Below are 22,912 nucleotides of genomic sequence, written 5' to 3' on the forward strand. Positions count from 1 at the left end.
CATGAACCGAACTATGTTGTTAATGGCTAGTCCAGAAAAGTCTATAAAACATTCATGGACTCTCCATTGACCTTCCATACACACAGACAAAAAACATCAGAAATCCCCTGGTGTGCTATCCTTGAATAAAACAACAGCTACAAAATCTGCCAGAATGACTGGGGGTATGCTACACAGGGAAGAAATAGCCCATCTGGCCCCTGACCTGGTCTGCCTGATGCAGCAGGTTGACATCGCCTCTGTACCCGTTGCACAAGTAGAAATCACTTTCACCACAGTTGTATGAATTGCAACACTGGTATCCTTTACAGCTCAGGTATGAAAACATCTATAGAAACAGTCTGGCTCCTGGATTAAGCCATTTAAATTATAGAATCTTTTCCATTTAAATAACAAACCTGCATTTCATTGGCTGCTGCATGCCAGAAGCTGTTCAGCAGAGCAAGGCAAAGCAAGCTGAAGTTCAGTGTTGGCACTCTACATGGGAAACAGCGGTTCTGCCCAGCAGCAGTGCTCTCTAATACATGATGTGGTTGAATAGGAGCCATCAACTTCTCCTGCAGCCCAGGCAGGGCACAGAAGGTTGCCACACCAGTGCTGTTTTGCCTGATGTTTGCACATGCTGATGATGCAGTGAGGAGAAATGTGGTTTAGTTGAGTAAGGAAGTGATTTCAGTGTGGTGGGCTTCTGGCACAGGCATTCCATGTCTTTCCATGCTACAGGCGTTTTAAAACCTGGTGCCTTTGTTGTCCCTTCTCTTTCCTGGTCCTGTAGGGAAGTGAGGCAGTGCTAGATGCAGAGCAAGTAGCCCTGTGGAGGTGAGGAGGGTGCGAGTATGGAGGAAAGGACTACATCTGGAATGTGGGGGCCCTTGGTTTCCAAATATGCAAGTATGGGTCCAAGCACAGTAGTCACAGAAGGACAGTGACTGCTTCCCTGAGCTATCTTTCATATGTTTCTGGCTGATTTCTTTACGTTACAGCCCATTGTTCTTGTTTAAGTCAAAGTTACAGAAGCATGTGATTCATGCTAGATTTTTCTGTACCTATCCAAAACACAGAAAAACAAAACAAAACAGCAGTTTTATATCTTATAGAGAAATGCAGTTAATAAGAGCATATGAATTCTATTGCTCTCTCTCACTAATTTGTAAAGGCATTAACAAGCAATTGTTTACAAAAAGGCACAGAGAGAAAATCTGGATGTGAGTATAAAAAATTTTTTGCACTGAACATCTTAAAATTTGAGGGTCAAAGATTTGTGGTCAAATAGGTAAAGTACTTTCTTTTCTAAATTCTGATAAATATATAAAACAAGTGGCATAGATTATGGTTCCCCTCGGTTCGGTTCAGTCTTTATTTTATTTTGTTTTTCTTCATTCCTGAAACATTCTGCAATTTAATTTTCTGTTGAATATTGTAACTAGCAAGGAGTAGGTTGAAATTTCTACCTACCTAATTGAAAGATACACATGCACTGAGATATATCTTCACTTCAAGTAAGATTTAAATCCCATTCTCATAGTTTAATGGTTTTTGGTTTGATTTCCAAGCTTGTCAAAACTACATTTGCAGGACTTTGGTAGCTAGCTTATATTATGTCAACAGTTTCAGGGAGCTGTTGAAATACATTTTTCTTGGAACTATTTGCCGTTTCCAAAATTTGTCTTGCTCTCATACTCCAAACAAAACTCATCTCTCTTTACGCATCATACATGTACATCTACATCTTTAATATTATCTCAGAAAAAAAGGCAAAAGATAATGCGATAAAACAGGGACACATATATACCTCAGTTTTGAAATACTAGAAATTTTCAGGTTTTGCTTCTAGTTGTAATGAAAGACTGATAATATTACTTTTGTATACCAGTTTTATGTGTTACTCGATTTTTTACTATTTAATGTAGTCTTTTATGCCCGTGTGATTGCAAAGTCTCTGCTGTTCTTCACTGTCATACTGCAATACAGTGATAAGTGAGAAAAATGCCTACTTCTGCTTTTCTAGTTTTAATCAGCTTTTCAAGGATTTTTCCCTTACATTATATGTCATTCCTACAGGCATAAATCCTGTCCTCTTGTAACAAGCTAATGTTCAAAATAAAATCATCATTGCTTTATGCTATCAATTTTCTGGGCAGAATAAATTCTTTCAAACTATGCATGTTTTGTCAAATTGTTTTTACTCAGTACCTATAATATCAACCCTGATTCTGGAAACTCTTCCATGAGTATACTTAATTTTATGAACAAAATTAAAGTTATGCTTATGTATAAATACCCATGTGATCTCTCTGTGCTTTGCCAAGCAACTTCATTCCAGAGCTGTCAGGTGCATTATGTAACTGCTCTATATTAATTATTTAATCCTTTATTTTTTAGAGTAATTATAATCTAATATCTGTAGTTTTCCATGGGAGAATTTTCTCTTAATACAGGCCTATTTTCTGTAGTTATTCAAACTCCAGAAGAATTAAAAGGAAAAAGTAAGTCAGAATTTGAAATTAAACAGCATAGAAATGAGGCTTACCATTTTAGGAAAATGTTGAAGCGATCATTAAAGATAAAATCAGGGACTATCACTTCAAAACTCTTTATAACCTAATCACTCTTCTAAACCACTTCCTTCTGTTCTTAGTAAAATATATATATTGTTCCAAATTAGTACTGAGAGGAGATTACTGTTGGCTCATTTTCCTCCTTTCTGTTTTGTTTAGTGGATTAGTAATAAAAAGAAGTTTCTAGAAACAGAGGTTAAAACAAGTGGAGGTACACTGAAATAGAAGGAAAATGGAGTTACTTTCTCTGAAACTCTGACTTTTAACAATTTCCTGCTGGAGTATGTTTCACCCCTCTTGAATACAAAATCATCTTATACATTTAAAATATATATGTAGCCAAAACAACATCATTTTCTGAATGAGCTGTCTTTTGCAAATACTATCCTCTTTCCTCGTGTAAGTTTTAGCACCATTAGAATTTAAAAAGAAAAATAAAAACAATAACAGTGATAAATTTTGAAATTCAAGACTAGAATGGATTGCTAAATTCCTAAGTTACTTCCTCCAGTTGCTAAGTTGTAACTGGAGGAAGCCGAACAGCCCTAACATGAAAAAAAGATGTATCTGAGTGAGTTAATTTTGATTTGGCTGTTGCTAACATCTTACTTTTCAGAACTGTTTTAGCCTCATCTTGACATAAAAATCACACATGCTTACATCCAAAAATGGGTGTCAAATGAAAATTTATAAAGTGAGAAATATCACTGTAGGGAACTATTGCACCGGGCTGTACACAGAACATTTCAAATGCAGTTTTTTCAAACCCACCATTTCTTTTATAGATCACCTGTCTTTTGTGCCTGGATCCAGTTCCTGGATCCATCTCTTAAAGCATATGAGAACTGAGTAGTATATGGTCATTTTTAATAGCTGCCAATATTTCACATGGAGATTTCATGTCTTCCAGCTTTTGGTGCATGAGGCTACACAACCTCATTACCTTAATTCTTCAGACCAATATCCCAGGCTTGAGGATGTCCTTATGTTCTCACATGTCCTTATGTTCTCACAACTCTATACCTGGTGGATGCCTCAGACTTCTCAAAACATCTCAGTTAGCATTTTAAGGATCAAAAAGACAGGTATGAAACACAGAACTTGATGAGGATTTTCTCAGCAGCCACATCTGCTTGTAAAAGCATTCAAAGTAGCACTCCTGAACACACTTTTCTCACCCTATGTTTCACACAATTCTTGGGTTTGATGGGTGTCCTGGGTTTGTGTAACGTTTTCCTCACTTCCTAGGGAGCTACCCCTAAGTGTAGCAGTGTAGATGTAGCCTATCCCTTAAGGAGAGCATTGCTCCCTAAGGGAGGGGAAATACAACTTGTGACCCCATTTGGCTCTAAGCCTAGAGACAAGCTTCTACATGGGGAGCTGTTTGTCATGGGAGAGCTAGAGGTTGAAAGGCTTGGTGTTTATGGAATTTGATGGGTCTTTTGCTGATGGCTTTCATTAATTTAACCACTGGAAGCTGAAGGAGTACTCTTAAGACATATCACTGTTTGCATGCCTTTATAGTTGTCCCTATATCTCGGCAAGGGGTCACTTGGAGATGCAAGTTATTATACAAGTGGGATCTTGGTTGCTTTAATATTTTATTTTATTTTATTTTATTTTATTTTATTTTATTTTATTTTATTTTATTTTATTTATTATCTGAAAAGATTCCCTTGCTCTTTCCAAATAAGTTTATTTCCAAATAAACCAGCCTTGCTGCGTCAAAACTGCTTTTCTCATACAGTGGAAAAAAACAGACAAACAGAATACTGGCACCTACCATATAAAGTACAAGACATAAAATAGCATAGATTTCACAGCTTTGTATAAATGTGTTCAACACTACATCAGCTATCTTATTTTGAATCTTTGGACATGGGTAGTGGGAATCCTGCCTTTCAGTTTGACCCTGGATGTCGAAGATGACGTTAAGAAAACTCTTTATGTGCTACAGCATTTTCACAGGCCACCTGGACTAAGGGCAAGTAGATATTCAAGGACACAGAGAGTTGCTGATATCCAACAGTCATAATATGCACACCAGCTGCTGCTCTCCTCCCATCTCAGGCACGATAACTGTGCAACTCCAACCTCTAAATAATGTGCTCTTTACTCTGTGAAAAAAAAAAAAAAAAAAGAAAAAAAAAGTTTTAAGGATGCATTGCGTAGGAAAGAAGCCAGAGCACCTTGTGTTCTGACCTCTCAGCTGGAGTAGATCACACACAGCTTACTGTGAAGTTGCTCAGCATGTGCTGAGCCCTCCCCTCCCACGGGAGGGGGAGCACAACAGTGGCAGATGGTGAGGGAATGCCTTAATCATACAATCAGAGGTATGCATCCAAATGTGTGATGCGGGATAACAGAGCCTTTGTTTCCTCCCTGCTTTGTCTGAGATTACCAGAAAGCAGGCATGCTTTGTTAAGTGAAGGGAAAAGCGACCTTGTTACAAGGCACTCGGTCACTTCGTTGCATGTGTGGGAGAGCTGACACTGCTCTGCCCTATCCTCTAGCTAAGCACGCATCTCTTCCATGGCAGGGGACATTTCTGTTTAGGTCACGTTATGCTAGTGTGTTTGGTTATTCTCTAAATCAGGAAGGGACACCAGACCCTCAGAAGGAGGACTTTTCTGTATGCTTGAGCAGCCATTGAAAACACAGTGGTAGAAATTTGGCTGTGTTGTTCACGACAGCTGAATCTGTGCAGGCTGGGGCTACTGTCACCAGTTGTGTTGTGCATCACTGGCCTGATGAGAAAAGCATCTCTGGGGAAAGAGACAACCATCTAAGGCTTTCTAAGAAATGAGTACTTATTATTATTAATTCATCTTCTCAACCACAAGAAATAAGCAATACTTCATATAGAATTGATATTAAAATTTCAGTTTGACAAGAAATATGTTTAGGTAAGTGAGATGAAACCCTTCTTTCAGGCATCCATGACAAAATCTAATAAAATGCTAGAGTATTAAATGTACAGGAGAAGGAACAGGTCTCCCAGATCTGTCTGCTTTAACCAGAGTGAATATCTAGGCTGGAGTCAGGGACTTCGAGGTCCTTGGGGCTGCCTTTCCTGTCAGGCCATCCCCTGGTGGTGGCCAGTCACTTCCTCTGTCAGTTGTTATGGAAGGTTTAAATGCTGAGCCAGCAGATACAAATTATGTAAACCTGGATTAGGCTACTCTCTTGGATGGCTTGCGTTTCTGAGTTATAGGCAAACTGTGATCTGGTAGGACAGAAGAGACTGACAGCAGCTCTATTCCTTTTTGTTTGTTTGTTTGTTTGTTTTTGTTTTTTTATTCCTAAAGACTTTTTCTTCCCTAGATAAACACTACTGCCTGGCGAATTTGACATGAATTCATGAGTGACTTTTGGTTTAGATAAAAAAGCTATAAAAATATTCTCTGGTCATTTGATAATGATTCAGATCTTGATTTTTCTACATTTTCCTTTTTCTACACTTTTCCGTTTCACACGTGCTGTGCATACTCAGACTCATTTTCCAGGGCACCAAAGGGAGCATAATTGTATTTATTCCCTATTGAGAGATCCAGAAACACTGCTGCTTCATCTTGGGTCTCTTTGGAAGTCTCATAGATTGTCAAAATTGATATGCTGCCTTGATTTGGTTTACTGTCTCTTATCTTTGAATTTGTGCTGTATCACATTATATCTTGAACTGTGCTTCACAATGTCTGATGCTTCAGCACTCAGAAATGGAGCTGAAGAGGCAACAAAATGTGGGCACAGCCTCTCTCACTGGCACATCCAGCCTCCCACGCAGTCCTGGCTTCAGTGTCCCTCTCCTGGAGAGACTCTGACAGATGGAGCTGCTGCTGGGGCCTGGGCTGCTGCCAGCGGGGACTTCTCTTCAGATCAGTGGTATCCTCATCCAGACCTGTCACTGTCTGGATGGGTCTTCAAACCCTGGGACCTCCTGGGAGATGTGCTGGGAAGCCAGCCCCAGCCTGCACGTGCCAACAGTTCGATTGCATGGCACGCCCACTGTAGAAAATGGACCAGCGTATGTGAGCAAAGGTGCTTAAAGGCACACAACAATTAATAAAGTTGTGTTACAATTTCATACTTGAGAAAATTTAATTCTCGTGGTGCTAGGACTGGCTGCCAGCAGTTTTACTAGAAGCCTGTAGTTTTACACATTTCCCACTGTAAATTCTGTGAGTCGGGAAAAGCATGCTGATGTTGGACTTTGCTAGGAAGAAGTTAATTCCAATTGTAAATTAAATAAATATATTGATAGGGACCTATTCTTATTTTAAAATCACGTTACCTTTAGTAAAAACCTTTATTTATTGTATGACTTCAAAGATCATTCGTTTTGGTAAATAAACCCTCACAATGATAAAGTTATACAGACTATGAAAAGTTAATTAATTCATAAAAGAGAACGCACATGAAAGGAGAAAAATCCTTAACTAGATTGAGGGGTTGCAGTTATTACATACATGTTTCCTAAAATAGAATCGTACCATACCTATTCTTTGAATATAGGTTTGTTTCTTAACTTCCCTAATGGAGTTAAAGGTAACTTAAATTACTAACAGATGTTTCAGTTGTTATGATTCACAGTTAAGATTTATTGATAGAAGTATTAAAACAAAATTGTGATTGCATATACAGCCTCATTTCAAACTATCAAGGACTTTATTTAACATCATAAGAAACATCAATTCCTTTTTAGAAGAGTCAGTGTAAACTCTGTATTTTGTTCTTCACATGTCATTCTACTTCATCAATAATCTGCCTTCACTACTGTATATTTGTTTATTTTCCTAGTGTCCTGAATGAAAGTTATGACTATAGTGTTACTAATTCAGGTTTTAAGAAGTAATTGTTTTAAACTCAAAGTCATTACTTATTATTATTATTATTATTATTATTTCATTATGTAGGTCCAATACATAATATTTAAATACCTAAGATAAATTTAAATACACGTGAACTATAGTACTAAATTTCTGAGTAAAGACAGAAGTCAGTCTAACAAGAAAATTGGAAACATAAAATCTGGAAGGTAAAAATGTTTAAAAAGAATCAGTAAATTTAATTTTAATAAGCTTTTAAAAGTGCAGATGGTTGAACTATTTACGGAAAAATCTTCATGGGTTATAAAACTGGACTCAATTTTTGTTGAGTTCAGGGTACTTAATGTCATTTTATGAGCTTGCTTGCTTACATATTTACTGTTTCCTGTTGGCTAAATACCATTGCTAATGTAGTGAAGTAAGTCCAAGGTTAAGACTTAGCTTTTGTCCTGACTCTAAGGCTGACATATACACTTTGGCCTTTGACCAGTTTAACCTTTTTTTGTCTGTTTTGCTTTATGGATGAATGCAAGGTAGGACTTCAGTAGTATCAATGAAGAGTAATTTGCACATACTATACATGCTATACTGTTTTTATAACTCAGGATTTCCTGTATGTTGTATGAACTGGTATCCAGGATTTCAGAACAAAAACAAACAATCAAAACAAAACAAAATCAGACAGGAATTTCAACTGTAGGAAATAGTTATGCAGCAGTAAATAATGAAGGCAATATTTTCTCTAGCAAAACCAATTTTTACCTCCAATTACAAATGCAAAACTGTGGTAATTTAAATCCACATATACAAAAGTAACATATATTTTCTTCCTTTATTCTTCCTTTTGAAATTACTTCTACTGGAGAACAATCTTCTATCTGACCTGACATTTTCCTTCATATTTGAACTGTGATTCTTTCTCTGTCTTCAAACAAAGAAATAGTTGCCTACAAGTAGATAGAAATTCAAGAAAAAGGCTTTGCTCATTCATTATTTATAAGCTTCCCTTGTGATTTTTTTTTTAACTAGAAACTTTCAATTTATTATTGCTGATAAGTGATATGGATATATGTGATAAGGATAACTAAAAAACTTCCTGATCTTGTTTGACAAGGATATATTATGAAAGTTAAGATTACATTAATTTGCTAATAGTTTCTACAGGATCCGCAACATGACATGTTTCTGTATTTCTTCTAAAGCAAATTAGCTTTCATAACGCTTGGTTTAACTCACTGATGTAAAGGCATTTAAAGCAGCATGTCCAGGTTTTGTCGTAGATGGTTATTTTTTTAAAGAGTTTTCAAAATGACTAAAACAAAGGTAAAGCAGAATTGTGAGTACTTCTTGGTATTTGTATAGTTGCATGATTTTTGATTCTTATCTAGAAAATTGATTTGAAACTGAAAATTGATTTGAAAATGAAAATTATTCCAAATGTTAAGTGTACACAAATATCATTCTCTCCCTAACTATCTTTAAGCATTTCAGATGTCTGTGATCCATGCTCAGTTTTGCCTGTTGGCTGTTGCTTGGGCATTTTCTAAAATTCTTCTGAGCAAGAATTGGAGAAGGGACTGCTAAACAAGACGATGTCAGAAGAAGGTTTTCATATGTGTACAGGAACCATTTATTGAGTGGAGAAGCAGGAGGAATTATTTAAAAAATAATTGGAAAAACTTTTATAGGAGGAGACATAGAGGCATCACCTTATAAAGATCCCTTTATCAAGGGATAAAGAACAAACCAAGACCTAGAATTCTGTACTTTTTCAGATGTAAGTAGTATTTTTTCTGCCTTTTCTAAGTTGAGAAGCTTAAGTGGCCTTTAAAGGAGAACCCTCAATGACCCTTAGTTTATCTGGAGAAGTTTCCATAGTAACTTTATTAAATTTACTTTAAAATATAATTTTTATTTTTTGGAAAGTGAGTATTCATCACTTGTACATGTTTGCCTTTGCAGTTTGTATGGGGTTCTAACTGGCTGTATGGGGTTCTAACAGGCTGCAGTGACAGAAGAAAGCACAAGCAATGTCAGCTGATGGTAGACTTTGAGGTCCTTAATCTTCTTTTACAAACATGCAGTTTGGGAACCACAGTAATGTTAGGGCTAGTTAATCCATCTTTCTTCTGGTGGGCTAAGCAAAGTTTTTACATTGGTATAATCAACTAGACATGTAGGAGTTTATTAATTCATTCACATAGCAATATACATATCCTTTTAACTCCTCCTTTATTTCAGAGTGCCCTTATTGTCATCGACATAAATTATACTGGTGATTATATTGATGCAAGCATTTCCATATTGACTTAACTGCATCACTACTAGTGTTATTTGCAGCTTATCAGTCAGACTGACATACTTGCAACATGCTTTAGATGTACATTATGACATGAAGTGGAAGGAACTGAAAGTAAACATAGTCCCATCTAGAAATTCTCAGTGTAAGTGGGTATCAGTCGTACCAGCAATCACAATACTCTTGTGCATTTTGATAAGATTATTTTACTAAGTTGATGTCCATTGCAGAATTATATTTGCTTTTATTCAACAAGAACATGTAATTACCTGATATATAGTTGAATATCTGTTGTATTATCTTTATGTAATGTGGCTCAATTAATTAAGTAGTAGTGTGTTGATTTGTCCATGGTTGCCTAAAATGGGATATAAAATTCCATAATAAAACATGCCAAGGAAAACATCTTAATCCACCTGTAAGAGCAGTTCAGTTCTTTGTTGTCAGAAGACTTTCATGTTGGTAATAAAACTAATCAATTTTGACTATTATTTAATAACAAGGATTAGGTACTAATAATTCTTTTAAGCATAATTTTCAGTGACATATTTCTGGGACATTTTTCTTTGGGTTGGTTAGTTGTTGGTTTTCTGTTCTTGTGTGAAAGAACAGCTGCAGATTCAAATTCTAAAATCACACTACTACTGTTACAGTATTGACAAATATTATCTCACAAAACACAGATATTTTCCTTCATATTTTTCTTTCCATTTTAATCTGGGGCAGGGGATGGAGTGTTCAATACAATCTCCCTATTGTGACTATGGAAAGATCAAAGTAAAAATAATCAAAGTACTAAAGAAATAAGCCAACATTGTATTCTGACTATTGTTGTAAAAGCACAAGTTGGTGTATTTATTTGAAGGAATTTAACTTCATCCTGCCCAGTTGAACACAGAGGTTTTGACAGATATGCACTGCATTAAACAATCAGTATATTGACTTGAATAATTCAGAATTTATAAAGGGAACATGAGGGAGAGGCATATAGAAAAGGAGAGCTTGCAGATCCACCCTCGGCTATGTTGTCTTATGCAAGAGAGCAGAGAGCCATGCTGCTGCCTCCCTGCTTCCTTTAATTGCTATTTGGAGGTGACTTTTTCACTGGTCAGCACTTGTGCTTGAGGATGGGTAACTCAGCAGCTGTTGTCTTTTGAGATACAAAAGAGCACAAAGACTGTGTCTTCCCCCTCAACACTGATGTAACTATACATGTATTATGATATTGAAACTATATCCTTCCCTCTAATATAATATGGTTTATTTCCCTCATAGACTACTTTTCACAAATGCAAGTACTTTAAGATATCAATATCTTCATGGCATTTCTTAACTTTAGTAAAACCTGGCAGGGTCTCTGGGAACTGTCCTTTTCCATTTGTAAGGGACCAGGCACTACCAATGTGCTTCACAGGTACTAAACATGTTGTATATTTTCCACCTTCTTGGGTTGCTAAATCTTGGAAGTCTCAGTCCACCATTGAAGTTCACTTCTCCAAATAAATATTCCACCGAGCCCCATTCCTGTGAGGGCTAGCTCCTACTACCTGAACTAGATAGTTTGAGCCTATTTCAAGTGCGTTACACTGCGTTACAATTACCATTGTAGGCATGTCCTCAATGTTGCTTTCATCTGTGAAGGAAGCTGTGTAAGAATTTGTAAACATTGAAAAGGAATGGCATTGTGTGTATCTCCTCCCCATCATCTCCTTCCATTTGGTATAAGTAGATTCTGTGAGTTATGTGGCATCAGAGGTGCAAATTGCATATAGATAAACATTCTGGGGTTTGTCTCTCTTCAATCTATTTTTTTTTTGTGTGTTTTAAATCTACAGATTAAAATTCTCATGCTTCCAATAAAGAAGACAGTGAAATGGTTCAGTGTTTAATGATAATTTTAGCATTTAGCTGCACAAGTCGATGGGGCCGGATGGGATCCACCCAAGGGTACTGAGGGAACTGGCAGAGGAGCTGGCCAAGCCACTGTCCATCATTTATCAGCAGTCCTGGCTATCGGGGGAGGTCCCAATCGACTGGCGGCTAGCAAACGTGACGCCCATCTACAAGAAGGGCCGGAGGGCAGACCCGGGAAACTACAGGCCTGTCAGTTTGACCTCAGTGCCAGGAAAGCTCATGGAGCAGATCCTCCTGAGAGTCATCACGCGGCACTTGCAGGGCAAGCAGGCGATCAGGCCCAGTCAGCATGGCTTTATGAAAGGCAGGTCATGCCTGACAAACCTGATCTCCTTCTATGACAGAGTGACGCGCTGGGTGGATGAGGGAAAGGCTGTGGATGTGGTCTACCTTGACTTCAGCAAGGCTTTTGACACCGTCTCCCACAGCATTCTCCTCAAGAAACTGGCTGCTCTTGGCTTGGACTGGCGCACGCTTCGTTGGGTTAGAAACTGGCTGGATAACCGGGCCCAAAGAGTCGTGGTGAATGGAGCCAAGTCCAGTTGGAGGCCAGTCACTAGTGGTGTCCCCCAGGGCTCGGTGCTGGGGCCGGTCCTCTTTAATATCTTCATCGATGATCTGGACGAGGGCATCGAGTGCACCCTCAGTAAGTTTGCAGATGACACCAAGTTAGGTGCGTGTGTCGATCTGCTTGAGGGTAGGAAAGCTCTGCAGGAGGATCTGGATAGGCTGGACCGATGGGCTGAGGTCAACTGCATGAAGTTCAACAAGGCCAAGTGCTGGGTCCTGCACCTGGGGCGCAATAACCCCAAGCAGAGCTACAGGCTGGGAGAGGAATGGTTGGAGAGCTGCCAGGCAGAGAAGGACCTGGGAGTGATGGTGGATAGTCGGCTGAATATGAGCCAGCAGTGTGCTCAGGTGGCCAAGAAGGCCAACGGCATCCTGGCTTGTATCAGAAACAGTGTGGCCAGCAGGGCTAGGGAGGTGATCGTCCCCCTGTACTCAGCTCTGGTGAGGCCGCACCTCGAGTACTGTGTTCAGTTTTGGGCCCCTCACTACAAGAAGGACATCGAGGTGCTTGAGCGGGTGCAGAGAAGGGCGACGAAGCTGGTGAGGGGCCTGGAGAACAAGTCCTACGAGGAGCGGCTGAGGGAGCTGGGCTTGTTCAGCCTGGAGAAGAGGAGGCTCAGGGGCGACCTTATCGCTCTCTACAGGTACCTCAAGGGAGGCTGTAGCGAGGTGGGGGTTGGCCTGTTCTCCCACGTGCCTGGTGACAGGACGAGGGGGAATGGGCTTAAGTTGAGCCAGGGGAGTTTTAGGTTAGATGTTAGGAAGAACTTCTTCACTGAAAGGGTTGTGAGGCACTGGAACAGGCTGCCCAGGGAAGTGGTGGAGTCACCATCCCTGGAAGTCTTTAAAAGACGTTTAGATGTAGAGCTTAGGGAAATGGTTTAGTGGGGACTGTTAGCGTTAGGTCAGAGGTTGGACTCGATGACCTTGAGGTCTCTTCCAACCTAGAAAATTCTGTGATTCTGTGATATGACTGTGCAGATATTATTGTTTGGGACTTTAGCTTTTGATCTGGGTATAACAAATGCCTTGTGCCAGGAAGCACCAACTTTTATTTACTCCCTAAGAGTATGTAATGCTGATTGCAAAAGAAGATTTATTTATTTATTTATTTTGTGGATGGGCCTGGTGAAACTGCTGCTGGAAACCAGTATATTACATTTTTATGTCAAATTTGTCTTAGGACCACAAAATAGATGATATTCATGTAAAAAGTGAATCAGTTTATAGAACTGCAAACTTTAACTTTTGATCTGGATATAGCAAATGCCTAGGTTTCTCTGCCAGATTTGCAGCACAGTGTACAATTCTGCATAAAGATTTTTAATAATAAGTAGTGTAGTTTATGTAAGAAAAACTTTTGCCTGCTGTAAGCTCTCAGTTTAGTATTAATCAGCCTGCAGAATTTACTAAAATGGAGCTAGCTTCTCCATTCAGCAGAGTTGAACAGTGCACAATTGCTTTGAGTGAGAAAGGAGGAAAGGTTAATGTGGAGCTGTTGGGTAAAATACAGTCTTTTCAAATTGGGCATCTAGTTCAAGATCATCAGCTTCCCGAATCAGTGTCACAAATAGGGTCATGAGCTCAGAATTTACATGCAAATTGGGTTGTGCATTCCCAGAATCGGAGGCCTGAAATGAATTTTTTTGGCTCTGCTGAGCCAGCTCATCAAAGACACTGTAGCCAATGTGTCTGTGTTGTTGTTGATTTTTTTTGTCTCTCATCGAAAGTTAAAAGTTTTACTATAAAAATTATAATTTAGTAAGTTCCTGCACTTCTAAGTAATATGAATTAAAAAATAAATAAATAAAAAAATAAGGCAGAAATTAATTGGTGCCAGATGTCATCAGCAGGCTGGGACTAATATGTGACAGAGTTCCGGCTACTGTGTCAAAGGCAGTAGCTGAACATACTAAGTTTCTGTACAAGAAGGTCATATAGATGATGGTAATCCCAAAACTGCAGATGTAAATATTTTAGCTCAAGTGTAAGTTAGCTTTAATTATACAACACAGCATGTTTTGCAGTCAGTGTGCTGATGAGTTGCTAATTCCCAGTCAGTGTGAGAGATTAGATTCCCAGCATATCTACTAAATAGCCAGTCTACTCCACACAGGCTGGAGCCTGCAACTATGACTCCCCTGGCAAATACTTCACTAAAGCAAGATGTCCTAGTTGTTTAAATGGGAGTGGAACACATGATTTAGCCATGTCTGTTCTCCCAACAAAGTGTCTTACTGAGCCAGTAAGTAAGTATGAGCCAGTAAGTGTGTAATTTTTAAGCCGGAGATGTCTGTGCCCAGTAACAACAATTTCCTGATTATGTAAATGAGTTCTTAAAAATCTTTTGCATTTCTTTAAAAAATCAGAAATATTTCTTTCAATTATGTTAGCTGTCTAGCATTCTGCTTTAATAATCCATGCACTTCAAGCATATTTTCTTTTCCTCTTGACACACTGTCAAAAAGAAGGGAAAATCAGTTAAATAATTGAGAACATGTGGACTGCCATAAACAATCACTCTTGTTTGTTTCTCTGCAGAAAGAAAGGAAGTGAAGGTGGGAGAGTATAATGCTGTAGCTGACACACTGGAAATAATCAACAACAGCATCAGGTTCCAAGGTAGGATGAGAAACTGGAAAGAGGTACAGGAATTACATGGGTAGCTGTATGCAGTTTGTAACACTGCATGCTGTTTAGAGACCTGTTAGGATTTTTAATATCAAAAATGTATGAAATTGTACAAAGAAAAATGTAATTGAGCTAATCTTAAAAAGAAAATTAGGAGAACTTTGACCAGAAATTTGTAACATTTAGATATTGTATAATTGTTTTTCATTCCAATAACTGGGATAAATTTATATTGACGTGTACACAATGTTCTTTCTTATTTCAACAAGCTACAGATGTCTTCTATTTCATCTCCACCAACCAATAATATTCTAATTTCTTCTCCATTACCCACTCACCTGAAGGATGCTCGTGTGTGGTGTTTGTGGATGAGAGGGAAATTATTGTTTTTCTTTGGGAGGTGTCTGTTAGGTAGTTGGAAAATGTGATTTCAAAATAGCAGGGCTAGATTTTTTTAAAATGTCATTTGAGAAACAAGTCTAGAGAGTGTTCATTCCAGCAGTGCTTCCAAGGTCCACAGCAGGGCCTGTGTGCATGGGCGTGACCGGAATTTCACTGCAGTGATCTAACCCATGACTGCTTGTCCATTTGCTGGAGCTTTCTACGTTTCCTTCTGGTATCCTTTAATGGACTCAAAAGAGCATGGCTTTATGCACATCTCACATATATCTGAAGAATGAGGCTTTGAAAATCAAGAGTGCAGAATCTGTCCCAGTTGCCGAAGTTTGGGACCCAGTTGCTTATTTTTGATGGAAAACAGAACTGATGATGCAGTTGAATATTGATTATTAATATTGATTATATTGAATATTGATTATTGAATATTAATTTCCAGAAAATATATTCAGGATGAATCAAGTAGCAGGAGACAGTTATCATTCATATCTCCATGCCTTTTTGAACAATAAAGGATGCAAAAAACTGTTCAGGCTTTTCGCAGGAATAGACTCCTACTTCTTGGCCTGGCTGCTTTTGACATTCCTTCCCCCATGGCCTGCCATATGTCTATCTTAAGATGTCTGACACGAGTGGCAGTGAACCCTCCCATTGTACTCACCGTGGCTTTTTGTGGAGGTAGTCATGTATACACTGTGGAGGACACAACTGCTGCATCTGTCAAGCAGTATGAAAAATAGTAACATTAGGCATTTCAAATGAAGAATAGTAAATATAATTCTGTTTAAACCGTTGCATAAAATTACACACAGGAGAACAGTTATTCACATTATTAAAAGGAACAAAATTGAGTGGTCATTCTACAAAGAAGAAAATATATTTTATGGAATCACTGGTTGTTGAACGCATCATCAATATACTCTGTATATTGTAGATGCAGCAGGTGAGGGTTTTTTTTGTTTGTTTGTTTTGTTTTTGTTTTTTTTTTAATATCAGCTCCTTTCATGCGGGCACATGCTTTATGGTATTTTTGGTTTGTTATTTGTTGCCTAATTTCTTGACGGGTTATGTAAATAAGTAACCTGTAAATGCATGCTCTGAGGTAGGAAGAGGAAAAAGGGAAAATCTGAGGTACTTTTTTCTAATTTCAGTTCAGCGAATGGTCCCTTGACCGGTCATTTTAGTGTGATCACCAGGTGAAAGGAATTTTTTGTTTGGAAATGTTGAAAGTAAAGACCAAAACATAAGGATCTTCCCTTGTCAGAATTGTTTCAGCATAATTGCTGTGGATAAATTTCTCCCTACATGTATCAGGACATTTTAGTAAGCAGGTAGAGTGTGTGAAGTAGGGAATGAAGAGCTTCATTTTAGCTGTCGGGAAGTAATTATTCTCATTAAACCAAGAAGCCTTTAATTAGCAGGAGCTGACCGTCAATCTGGTATATGGCTTTAAACTTGTTTGTTTGTTGTTTGTTTCTTTTTTTTTTTAAGTTCAGACATTCAAATCCATGCCTGCAGAGAACTGAAGAGTGGGTCTGTCCCTATACCTGGCTCTTCTTTCTCCCACACTGCTCCCTTCTGTAGGGCTCTGAGGGCACTAACAACCCTGTCTACCCCCAGGGTTCTCCCACCCTGCCCATGGTCCTGGCCCCCATGTCAACCCCTGGGGGCCATCAACCTCTGCCCCAATGAGGCTGCAGAAGCAGCAATGAGGCTCCAGATCCCCACAGTGTCAGTTTTAGCTTTCTCTCAGTTAGTTACAGGTGAGGTAGGCCATTTGTATTTGCCCTGATGATAATGAAAATATGCTGAGAAATGATGTTCTCTGTTTTCTACTCATGTTTCTGTCATCTGTTTCAGAAAAGCGTAACCTTGTGGTAAACTTCACAGCCATTTTGGTGTTATTTACATTTTAAAATGAAGATAGTATACTTTTTATGGGGTTCTGCATTTGGATTTTATTATGATTTTTTTTTCATCTGCTCCAGAAATGCAAACCTTCTTGTCAATCAATGTGACCAAAATATGTCTATCAAAGTCAATAATTTCATCAGCTACAGATGTGGTTTACAGTTGCTAACTCTAGGTATAGTAGTAAAGAGAGGCATATTTTCTTACACAAATTCTACATTTGGCTGTACTTTAGCCTTTTTTTTTCTTCTTGTAATTCTAGGACTTGAGCCTCCAAAGGACAAAACAATTATACAAGAGGAGCTACGCAAGATCTCTCTGCCTCTCTACAGCATCCTTTCAGCCCTCACCATCTTAGGAATGATAATGGCCAGTGCTTTCCTCTTTTTTAATATCAAAAACAGAAATCAGAAGTAAGACATTCATGTCACTTCTATTTCAATTTGTTTTCTATTTAAATGCCAACTTCATAGAGTGTATTATTAATATTTATGTAAAGAAAATATTTAAACTGTGGAAAGATGATATTTTAGAACTATTCAGATAGAATTAATGTATTATATATACAAAATGAAACAAACTGTTAGAATAAGTTATTTTATACTGTTTGGAAAGTTTTGTTTGTTTTTTTTTTTTTTTTTTTTTTTTTTTTTTGATTTAACATTTGACTGTGTGTGTGTGCTATTGACATTAGCCTTTGCTAATTAATCCATCAGTAAAATAGGAGACCTTTTTACTAAACATGCAAAAACCTAAAACAATGGTAGACTTTATAAAACAGTGTGTATGCTTATATATTTTATGGAGTTCTACAGAAGGTTTATAAGTTTGCCTGGTTACAAAAAAGCTCTTCTCATTTGCTCTTTTGCTCAGTAATCTTTCTTCTTTAATGCTCTATCACCTTTTGTCCATAGACTAATAAAGATGTCCAGTCCCTACATGAACAACCTTATTATCCTTGGAGGGATGCTTTCTTATGCATCTATTTTTCTTTTTGGTCTTGATGGATCCTTTGTCTCCGAAAAGACATTTGAGACACTTTGCACAGTAAGTAATTCCACATATTCTAGTTTAAGAATGTCTTGCAGAAAGTTCTGCAAGATGTACAAACAGAAAGGTTCACTAGTTGGATGTCTCATTCCTTTTAATAACTGATTCTCTTAGTTCTTTCCTGGGGTATTTACTGGGACCAAATTCCGAAACGTGCATAAAGCTTTATTATCATTAGTGAAAACTTCAGGTGCATTAGGATTTTGCATCAGAGTGAAACTGTTGATGTATCTTCTTGTTCAGAAATTACACATATGAAGATGTATTAAATGCAGTGTTTGTGGAATTACACCTAGTAATATATTTGAAGCTACATTTTCTTTATACATTCCGTATTATTTTATATTTCATGACTGCTGCTTGCCCAGACCTTTCTACTTAGTCTTTTTTACTGAATCTTGAAAGGCTTCTAATGCTATTTCCAAGCAGAAACTCACACAAGCCCAAATCCATATAGAATATATCCTAGTTAAACCAAAATAAGCAATTCTGAAATCAAATTGCATATTGGAAGTTAGCAAGAAATTTTTTATTTACAGAGAAAAATTCAAAGTCTGAAAGTTGCATGCCTAAAGCTAGACAATTTAGTTAAATCACAGTATTTCAGTGGAAATCCCCATACTGACTAAAACTGTTATAGAAATGAAATATCATGACTTATTCAGTGATATCATTTCAAAACACTGGAGTTCATCGGTACATGTTAAGACACACTACAAGATATAATAGTACATGTGAATATGCAGGATTTGTTGTGCAAAATCCTAGCTTCCTTAGGACACCTGTGTTTTAGACACCTATACCTTAGCAGCCAAAGGAAGAAGAGGGACAGAATATTCAATTCTTCTAGAACTAGAACAAAAATTCTCTATATAGCTAGTAGAAAGAGGTTCCTCAAAGACTTCAAAAGGAAAATCCTGTTCGCCTCTCCCAAGCTAAGTATATAATTATGTGAATGCATAGGTACCAGCATTCATTATCCAGCAAATATTCTTTCTTTTTTTTTGTGTGTGAACCAGTTTCCAATGGACCAGAAGTGACATTAAGAAGCCAGTTATTGATATCAATCCCCATTCTTTTCTCACCATCCTTTGCAGAAAAAGCTTGTGGCAGAAAGTGCAAATTATACGTCCTGATGCAACCATGAGGGGCTTACATTCAAACCTCCTGACTTATTGACAGGCTGTAGGACACTGTATGACTAGGCTGCCTACAACCCTCCTCACACAGGCTTGGCTTTCCTGGTTTTCAGTCCAGTATGGAAGCATTTCTGACTGTGATTTCCTGTACATGACTTCTGATTTATCTTATGAATCCCTGCTCTGTCAGTGGTTAGTGTTAGCATCATAGACGCAAGAAAACCTCCAGAAGCAACCTATCAGGACTTTTTTTTTTCCAACCTTCAGCTCATTGAACAATTCTTTTAAAAATTCCCTCCTCCAATTATTATTTTTCCAGTGGAATAGCTGATAGCTTTCAATGAGCAATTCTCTTGTTTTCTTTTTTTTAAAAAATCATATTTCCATATCCACCATCTACCCTGCCTAAGCACTTTCCCTGTATCTAGGAAACACTAAATTAATGTTGAGTTCATAAATATGGGAGACAAACCCACTTTTCTGTTCAGTAACTCTTCTGTCTCTCCTCTTTCCCCCAAAAACCTCCCACTAAGTGCTGGGTACAGAGTGTACATTTGGCACCATGTAACGAACATCCATCTCTCCATATGGGTAGCAAGCTTATTGGTTTCATAAGGCCTACTTACAGATATCAGTTCTTATAGGATCAGGCTGGCACAAATCTCTCTTATCATTCGTTTCCCTGGTAATGCATGATTTGGATTATCCATTCTAAAACATATTACAAATTAGTTTAAAATTTCCATTTTATGAGAGATTGTTACTCTTTAAAAGAACCAGCTACAATAGAGAGTGATCATAAAAGCCATTGATACCAAAAATATGTGGGTACAGCTGGAATAGCTACATTTTAGGCACAGAGAACAAGAACCACATCAATGGAGGCAGAGGGTTTTTTCTGTTTGTTTGTTTGTTTGGTAGGGAAGTTAAAATTTTGATTCAGCTTTTATAAGCACATGCAAAACTGAAAGGCTGTCATTAGTGATATCCCCTCTCTAAGCCAAGTAATCACCGTCTTTGTCTTCCATATTTTTAAAAAAATGATTAGACCTCATGAAAGTAGCAGTGTATACATAATAGTAAGTTTTTTTTTAAATTAGATACGAGATATATATGGTTACTGTGATTATTCTATCTTAGAGTAATTTTCTGATAATTTTCTGCTAAGACCAATGTAAGGTCCTTAAATACACCTCAATCTAACAACTAAATTCAGGAAGAATGGTTTCCAAATTTTAAGTATTATATCCCAAATCTATTGTGTGCACTTCCTCTATAGCACAGTGTTTATAGCATTGTTTGGAGGGTGAAGTGCTTGACTTTTCTGCAATGTGCATCTACCTATGGCACAAGTTTTATTCTGTAATATTTCAAGGACACTGAACCATGATAAAAAATTTGAAAGAATTTCTTTGATAAATTGCACCACCATTTTCAACTCTGCAAGGCACTGACTGTAGGAGGATGTGGTATATAAATCAATCTGTTGAAATACAGAACCGATCGTTAAATGTATTTGAGAGTAAGAAAAGCACTTTAAACATATGGGCAAATAATTTGCTAAACAGGGGTATTTTATGTTTTTGAACTTCTGTATTGTTGACTGTGTGCTAGAGTAGGTAAATGGTTTCAAAGTAACTCATTTTTATCCTGGTATGCCCATTTTCTATGGAAAATAATCAAATACATTTAAATAGTAATTTATTACTTATGGTAGGGATTCCTAATACCAAACATAGCATTATTTCATTCCATATCTGAATTAGGGAGTAGGTGTCATATTGTAAAACACCAGCTGCATGAAATTAAAACTATCTGAAGCAGTGAATTCTCAGAAAGAGGTCAGTGCAGTATGGAACAGTTAGATGTCTTGCAACTGTCAATTGCAACTACATTGGTTGTATAGAAAAAGTAATAGAGTAGTTCATTACATGCATATATATTCAAAACTAGAAACTGCTTCAGGTATAAGGGAGAGAGAGAGAATGAGGATGATCTGATCTATCTTTGTTTTCAATCTCAGAATTACCATGGTACCATAGAAAAAGAGAAGTTAGAAGTAAAGGTATGAAACAAGATGTGATGCCAACTGGAAAAATGCAAGCAAGTGGAAAAATAATTGAAAGCATTCATTATATGGAAGAGAGAGACTCAAAATTAGCAATGCCAGTGACATATCCTATGAATAGAGTTTAAGCTGACATACTAAACAGGAATACTTAAAATAGAGAGAATATTAAATATGATCATAATGTTTAGACTTCTGTAATATATTCTGCTGGGGATTTCATGCTTTGCATTTAAGACTAGTGATGTCTCTGCAAGTTGGATCTGCTGTGGGATGAAAGGCTAATAAGAGGCAATGGGCACAAAATGGAACACAAAGAATTCCATGTAAACACCAGTTGGCTCTTCTGATAGGGAAGGAGCAAGTGATCTATCTGGAACAGGCCATTATAGGATTTGTACCATTCCAGTAGATATCTGTTCTGGAGACATTGATCGTCTTTCAGTCTCCTTTGCACTCTGGAGTTCTGGAAAGGTGTTCCATCAAAGGTAAAAGGATGGAAATGTTCCAGATTACACTGTCACTAACATTAAGCATGCTTTGTTTTGTACTCATTAATTAGCATAATTTATATGAATTGCCAAAACCAGGCAGATATCCTGTGATTCCTGGTGATCTCACTGAGACTTGTCAGTGTTTTGCCTTAACAAAAGGCAAAGTAAACAGAGTGCATTAAGGTTTTTGTATGCCTGCGGTATTCAACAGCAGTTTCATCTGTTGCAGGTTGTTCTCAGGCTTTCAGATTTCAGTCAGGTGCTCTCAGCTGTGATGCAGGCATTTGAAAAGAGATTCTGCATAGAAAGAAAGAGCCAAGCAATGAGGTAGGGTGAGGTGGAGAGACAGAAAGAGAGAGAGAAGGAAGAAATGGAAATATCTGCTGGTAAAATACAGCTACCTACTGCTGTGTGAGACTGTCTGGACTTTGTGTTGTTCTCATTCAGACATTCTGAGAACAGGTGCATTCATGATAACAGTAGATGTTAGAGACCTTATCTTCTCAAAGATGTACTTAAAATTTGACTATTCACCTTTAAATGTACTTCAAAAATTACTATTCACCTTTAAATGTATCCAGATCCTCAGAAGCACTTAGGGTTTGTCTACTATTGTTAATTATGGGTGGTGAATACTTAAAATCTGACTCTGTATCATGTAGCAAAGTGAAAGGCAAGCTTTTATGCTTTTTCACTGATTTTTCATACTCGTATCTATGTCCCACTGAGAAAAAAAAGGTAGATGAGGTGGACCCCATGGTCCGTATTGGTTCCACTTTTTCTTGGGAAATCCTGTGTCTGTGCAAGGTTAGGATTATAAAGTGTCATGAAAGTGGAGAGACATCCTAAAACGTGCTCATCAAACACAGACTCAGATTACAGCAAGGAGCATGGAGGAAGTCAGCTCTGAGGGGTTGTTTCCTAGGGAAGAGGGTAGACTGCAGCGTGAGGGGTATGCTGGGCAATTCCCTAAAACTCTGAAAGTCATAGAGTTGCCTGACAGCAGCTCTGGAAGCAGGGGCTGGTCTTTAAAGATAAAGCAGGGAGAAGAAGCGG

The 22,912-nt window shown here is 37.8% G+C and overlaps 1 protein-coding gene across 1 annotated transcript in view; it reads left to right on the forward strand.

The window, feature by feature from the left end:
• Positions 1-22,912, forward strand: part of GABBR2 (gamma-aminobutyric acid type B receptor subunit 2) — a gene marked incomplete at both ends in the record, with an annotated part of 491,928 nt that overhangs the window by 316,145 nt on the left and 152,871 nt on the right. Inside the window, 3 exons of the mRNA XM_084306998.1 lie at positions 14,709-14,789; positions 17,368-17,518; positions 18,020-18,152. Of these exons, the coding sequence (XP_084163124.1) occupies positions 14,709-14,789; positions 17,368-17,518; positions 18,020-18,152 (365 nt within the window). The remainder of the gene's footprint in view (positions 1-14,708; positions 14,790-17,367; positions 17,519-18,019; positions 18,153-22,912) is intronic.

This window comes from Netta rufina (genome assembly GCF_964035555.1).
Source record: "Netta rufina genome assembly, chromosome: 2".
Lineage (NCBI taxonomy): Eukaryota > Metazoa > Chordata > Aves > Anseriformes > Anatidae > Netta > Netta rufina.